At 42.0% G+C, this 6,729-nt stretch overlaps 1 protein-coding gene across 1 annotated transcript; it reads right to left on the reverse strand.

The window, feature by feature from the left end:
• Positions 1–4,922: 4,922 nt before the first annotated feature.
• Positions 4,923–5,681, reverse strand: LOC122640781 (photosystem I reaction center subunit III, chloroplastic-like). The gene has a single exon (XM_043834033.1). The coding sequence runs from the start codon at positions 5,623–5,625 to the stop codon at positions 4,924–4,926; it is 702 nt and encodes a 233-aa protein (XP_043689968.1). The 5' UTR covers positions 5,626–5,681; the 3' UTR covers position 4,923.
• Positions 5,682–6,729: the final 1,048 nt, after the last annotated feature.

The raw sequence follows: 6,729 nt of genomic DNA on the forward strand, positions 1-6,729 counted from the left end.
TCACTAGAAAATTGGAAGGCTCTTTCAAGAACTCTACAGTTGCAAATGTGAAACGTATTGGCTGATGTGGCCCAATATGCCACATCATTTAGGAGTTTCTATATAGTGGTTAGTATTGGTGGTTATCTTTTGTTTTTTTGGTGAAGAGGATTGGTGGTTATCCAACTTCAGAATAATTCTTCTTGATGGTAGGGGAGGTTATGGATAATAATAACAAAGAGGGTTCTAGTCTCATTAGGTGAAAACACATGAACACCATCTATTGTGTGAATTCGAGAGATTAATAGAGACTAGATAATAATCTCCTTGTATGTCATTGCCGAATAAATAAGAACACCGAAAAACATATACCAGAGTTGAACAACAGCAGTAGGAGATGCAACTTTTGGACCTGAGGTAGGTGATCATCATTTCTGTTTGGGAAAATTACTTGGACACCCCCTGTACTTTGGCCATTTTGCTTACGATCACCAACGTTTAAACAATTATTTGACACCCCCCGCAACTTGACAGTGTTAGTCCGTTGTTAGTGTTTAAATGGAAATATCTATATTACCCTTGTAACCATATCTATTGAAACTTGTTAAGTGTAAATTACACACTTGCCCTTTACATTGAAAAACCCTAAAAAACCCAAATCGGGGAGGTTGCAGTCGCCAGAGAAGAAGCTTGGCAGGTGGTGGGTTGACGGAGGCGCACCGGCTCCGTCTAGCCACGTCTCCTCATTGTTTCACATGCGGCACTCTTCTTGCCTTCACAATCCATGCCCTTCTTCCCCATCTTAGTCTAATTAATGCCTGCAAGAAACAGTTCTTACTATTCTGTTCTTATGCATTCGTGTTCTCCGATTCAATCGACGGAACAGTAGTTCTTAATTTCGGCTTTAATTGAGGGGAAGCAGTGAGAAATTGAGGAAGCGATCGATCCACTGACAGAGCGATGCTGGGGTGGATAGTGAGGTGAAATGGAAGCAGTAACACCGTCACTGGCGAACAATGGATTATCTGGGTGTCGATTTTAGGAAATCAGAGGGAAAGACTTTTGGGAGTGAGGAATAGAATGGGTTTTGGGTGAGTAGAATCCAGAGAAGTGGGATTTCTTTTGTGGTTTCAGAAACGAAAGGTGGGTTATGGATTTCAAGAAGAAAGAAAGAAGAGTGTAATGGGGAAGAGGGACGATGGTTTCAGAGGCCTAAATGAAAGGAACAGAAGTAGGAGGTCACGGCTACTGGTTTCAAAATGAAGAGAATCGAAAGACAAGGAGATTCAGAGAGAAAGAAGAAGATGGAGATGTAAGATGGGCAGTGCGCCTGCTACTTCTTCTTCTCCCGGCTCAGGGAAGCTCCGACATCATCGTCTCAGAATTATTTTCAATTTTTCAAAAAAAACATAGAACCTTCCATTCTTTCTTGCTTTCTTCTCTCCCTTTTCCCCTTTTTCTTTTTTTTTTTTCTCTTTTTCCCTTTCTTTTCCAAGAAATTCCGTTTGTGTTTCAAGGCGGTGTCGGCTCCATTTCGGGTGACGGTTCCAATAGTTTTATCAACGAAGCTTTGCATCGGCCTTTCTGGCTTGACAGTGAAGAGGAGACGCAGGTCAACGAAGCGCCAATTCGACCTTTCAGGCTTAATCTTCTTCCTATCCTGCTGGGTTTTTTTTTTTCCGTTTGTTTTTTGGGTTGTAGGAAGAAGAAAAAGGATGAAAAGAAGTGTAAATCTGTCATTTCACTACATCTTAAGGGTAGTTTAGACATTTAATAAATATTTAACTCATTGTAACGGTGACTGTCTAACGGACATGGTTACTTAAAAAAAATGGTAAACTACAGGGGGTGTTTAAGTAATTATTTGAAAAATGAGGATGAATTAACAAAATGGCCAAAATATAAGGGGTATCCAAGTAATTTCCCCTTTTTGTTTCTACTGTCATTTCATGATCACTGCTTACAAAACGGTGCTAAATCAGAACCCGTGACTATGAAAAATGACTGCTCAATCGAGACTTGAGTCACCTTGGAGTCAATCAAGCTACATACTCAACATCTCCGTCTGAATTTTGGAATCCCTAAATCGTAAACTACTCTTTGTAAGGTCAAATTGTTACTGCACAAAACAATTGAGAGAGTAAAATAATGGGTATCTCCTTGAAAGTGGATGCAGGCAATGTTGCTGAATTACTATAAATCTTTGAGTCTCTCTATTGCTTTCTATATTGTCCACCTTACTTCGTTCTTTTAGTGTGTTTTCAAACTTGCATTAGCTTCTGCATTAAAATTGTTAGAAAAATTTATTCATTTCTTGTATCTTTGCTTCAGTTTTCAATTCACCCTCCCTCTTGAGCTACTTGTGGATCCCACAACAAATAATTGCGATCATTGACCATTTGATTTCAAAATAAGAAATTTCTTGTCACAAAAGTGAAGACACATAAGGGTAATTTAGTTTGGGATCCCATAGGGAAAAAAAATTGCACATAAATACATTTAAAAAAGTACAATTATAAATACAGTGACTTCTCCACAAACACCACCTGTTCTCTTTCTTCAAATTAACTCTTCCAAAGTCCGCACTAAACCTCCCTCCTCTCTCCTGTTCTTGTAATCTCATCTGCACCTACACTATAAAGGCATAAAATTTGCCAATTCAAATCATCACTAACAATATTGACAAACAAGAGATCAAAAGGGGGAAGATCAAATCCAACAATAATTTATGAATGTAGCTAATCTTAGAGCTGCTCAAACATTTGGACGGTCCAGATCATGCCACCAAGGATTGACAAAATCCAATGGTGGATATCCTCATTAAGAAATTCAACATGATCTCTTTGATGATTTTTTTTTATGGGAAAATTATGTACCCCTCCCCTGTACTTTGCCCTAATTACACATTCCTCCCCTTGGATTTCTCACCTTACGTTTTGACCCCTTATGGCTGACTGTGTTAGGGTGCTGTTAGTTAATGGTTTGAAAAGACAATATTACCCTTATTTTAAAACACTACAAGTAGAATTGCAATAATACCCTTTTCATCATCTGTAACCTTAAAATACCCATTTCTTTCCTCCTCCACTGCCTCCTCCACCGCCACTGCCGCCTCCTCCTCCTCCTCGGACTCTTATTCCCTAAAACTTTAAATTCACACACTGTAAAGACTGAACAGTAGATGGGTTCATCATCATATCTTCCAGTGCTGCTGCTCTACTTGAACACGCTGGAGTGACAGGGTAATTGTACTCCCATGTGATGTGTGTGAGTGAGTTTTTTGGTTGAATGGTTGGTGGGCATGTTGCTTAGCTCTCCTATCATTCTAGAAATTAGGTTAGTTTTACTCATTTTTTGCACCGCTCCAAGTTACCTCCTCTAGCTGCAGCATGAACAGCTGTTCACCATCTCCCACCAAAAAAACGAAGGAAACTCTTCTAGATACTGCTTCGTTTCTCATTTGCCTACGATCATACCCTAATTTAGGACTGAGCGATGAGCACCTAGAATCTCCAAATGCAAACCAACATTCTTGAACCCCCAATTTTCATCCATAAATACCCTTTTGAAAGAAAAGAAACAGAGAAGTTGTAGCTTGGATCTATCATTTAATTTCTGAGAGCTAGCTAGCTTTATATCGAATCGTGGGAGTAGCTCTAATCCAAATGAGTAGTAATACTAGTAAGGTTCATGTGTCTTGCCCAGTTTCTCTTTGCCGCCCGAAGCTCTTGTCGTCATTCACAAGGAAGGGCAAAGCGATAAGGATACGGGCGGAGGCATCAATCACGAAATCGTGAGTGGAGAAGATCCCGATCTCATCATCTCTCCTCCTCCGATTCAGTTTCTGACAACGGGAGGAGCGTATTAGGGAGTTTGGATAAGAAGAATATGGACTATGAAATAAAAGCACACCTCTTGCAGTAGTTGGGACACTTACAGAACCTCCAAATCTTGAAATTGATGGAGAAATCTTATGTGGGATACACATTGTGCTTGAATAACCCAAAACAAGGGTAATAAAAATGTGAATTTATTCATGATGAGGTGAGTGGGGGCAGGTGGGATTCCAGCATGAAGAAGAAGGGTATTGTTGGTTTCAGAAAAATTTGATTCAATATCAAAATCAAAAGTTGTAGGAGCATGGTGGGGACGAAGTTGCAAGAGGAGGAAGAAGAAGAAGGGTAAAAGGGGGTCATCTCACAATGACCAAGGGTTATAAAAAATCTAACTACGTCATGTCAACACTTAATAGACAGATGCTTACAGCAGGGTAGGAATTAATAATTTTTCGAAAACTATAGGGGAACCGTATGTAATTGGGCAAAATCAAGGGGAGGAAGGTGTACTTAAGGCAAAGTACAGGGCAGGGGTACGTAATTTTTCTTTTTTTATTGACCATGGCCCACCAGAAACTAATTATGCAGTTGTCATTCATCTATCCGATCATACATCAAACAAGGAGTCAAATCTGGACCTTCCATGCGATGTGGCTGTTAGGCTCCCCTCCAGTCGTGGCAGGAGCGGTCCGATCATACATCAAACAAGGAGTCAAATCTGGACCTTCCATGCGATGTGGCTGTTAGGCTCTCCTCCAGTCGTGGCAGGAGCGGAAGGATCCAACTCAGCAAAAATAATGGTGCTTGGGTCATTGCCACAGGTAAGCCCCCTCTATGAAATGACCTCCCCCCCCCCCCCCCCCAACAATTTTTGTTGGAACTAGATCCTCTAGCTCCCCATGGCTGGAGGAGAGCCAAGTCCATGGTGTGGGCCCTACACATCAGAGGTGGATCCCGCACCCCATGGAGGGTCCAGATCCGTCACTATGGTCCCAATGTGGAGACCTGATCCGGACTCTCAAACAAGAATGATTTAATACCCTCAAAATATTACAGCTAATTGGGAAAAAAAAAAAGAAGAAAAAAGCAAAGAACAGAGATACCTTCTTTACACAACGGTGACGTCAGCATCATCAACGACGAGGTCACCATTCAAGTACTCTCTGTAAGCAGCCACAGGCCAGATGAACCCTCTCCACAACAATCTCGTCGCCAAGGGAACATCAATGATGATCTCCTTTTGGGTAGGTTTCTTCTCATCTCGGATCGCAATCAGGTAGCTCCGACCCACCCACCCGATCCACCCAGCGATGTATAGGAACAAGATCCCTGGTGTAATAAACTCACCCCAGTGTCTCTGATCGCCACTCACAATCAAGTGAGGCAACCCATCTGTTCCACACAAGAGTCCCTGTTTACCATAATTGTCAAACCTACGCTTGGTCTTCTCCATAGTGGCCTTAAGTGCCAGTGCCGGAGCTGAATCCGGGGCATACTGTTTCATGGATGTTTCAAGCTTTTTGAGTTGTTGCTTCTCCCGCTTTGCGAATTGCTTGGATTCCTTGCATGGAGTGAGTCCGGCGATGTCGGCTGAAGCTGGGAGAGGCGCCGCGGCAGTGGAAGAGAGAAGGATTGAAGAGAGGGCTAAAGCTGCTGAGAAGGATTTGAGGGGTTGTGATGAAGGGGGTGGAGGTGGTGATGATGGGTCTGAGGTTGAACAGAGGATGGATTTGGAGATGGGTTTGGAGGTGAAGGGGGATTGGGGTTTGGTAATGGGTTTGGTGAAGCTGGTGGGTATAGTGAGTGACATTTTTTTTTCTCTTAGGAGTTTGGGTAGAGCTGCAGAGGGGGATGGCAGAGGAGATAATATGAGGGGTGGGTTTTAGATTTTGTGGGGATGGGAGAGGGTGAAGATAAGAGAGGTGGGTGAGAAAGATGAGTTGGGTAGTGTTGATTGGTTCGGGGTGTTAGGTTTTGGGACCTTAGTGAGATATCCTTTCTATCTTATGTTGGTGGATAATTTGCTTTTCTTTAATCATTTATCCCCTTTGTTTTCCCAGGTGGCATTGGATCGGTTGATACGGGTCGGGTCAGTTTCTTTATAGATGTTGGGAATCTGGTGGCAAAAAGGCATGGTTTTCGTGCACCGTATCAGATCAGGATCCAGATCCTTTACTGTCGAGCTGCCCCGTCTTGCCGTGCTGCTCTAGGACACAGGTCGGGGCCACGCCACGCACACCAGCCAATGACAATGCGCGATTTGGTACATTGGGTGGTGGAATTTTTGTCATTCATGGGGGGTAGGGCTTGCATTTCGCCCCCGTTGTGCATGGGCGTGGCCCCTACATCCCACATAGAGAAATTTTCTCCTTCTGATATTCATTGTCGTCGGTCATTTTCTATAAAAAGATTAGGATATATTTCACATGCAAAATTAATTTACAATTATATCATAGATTTGAAAGCAGAAACCTCTCCGCATTTGTTAATATTCGTATTAGTTTTTCCATTAATAAATAATTGTAACGTAGACCTACTCTGTGGAGTTGAGAGGAAACAAGCCTAAACACCAACATTATTTGAATGAAGCGACGACTCTTAGATTTGAACCTTCATGTGAACTTTTATCACAACACCTAGTTTTATCCACACTTTACCCACAAAGCTTCGATATACTTGCCAATAAAGATTGGATATACTATTTTTATTTTTTAAGTTGTAATGCATCACTGTGACTATCTAGGGTGGAGAGGAAACAACCCCAACCACCAACATTGTTTAAATGAAGTGACCACTCTAAGACTTGGACCTTCATGTTCATGCTTGCAGGGTAAGCTTTTGTTTTTAAGTTGTTGATGAACCACAAATCATCCCCATCAATCGGAAGATGCCACGTGTCCCTGAAAAGGAAGAT

This window comes from Telopea speciosissima, chromosome 9, assembly GCF_018873765.1.
Source record: "Telopea speciosissima isolate NSW1024214 ecotype Mountain lineage chromosome 9, Tspe_v1, whole genome shotgun sequence".
Taxonomy (NCBI): Eukaryota; Viridiplantae; Streptophyta; class Magnoliopsida; order Proteales; family Proteaceae; genus Telopea; species Telopea speciosissima.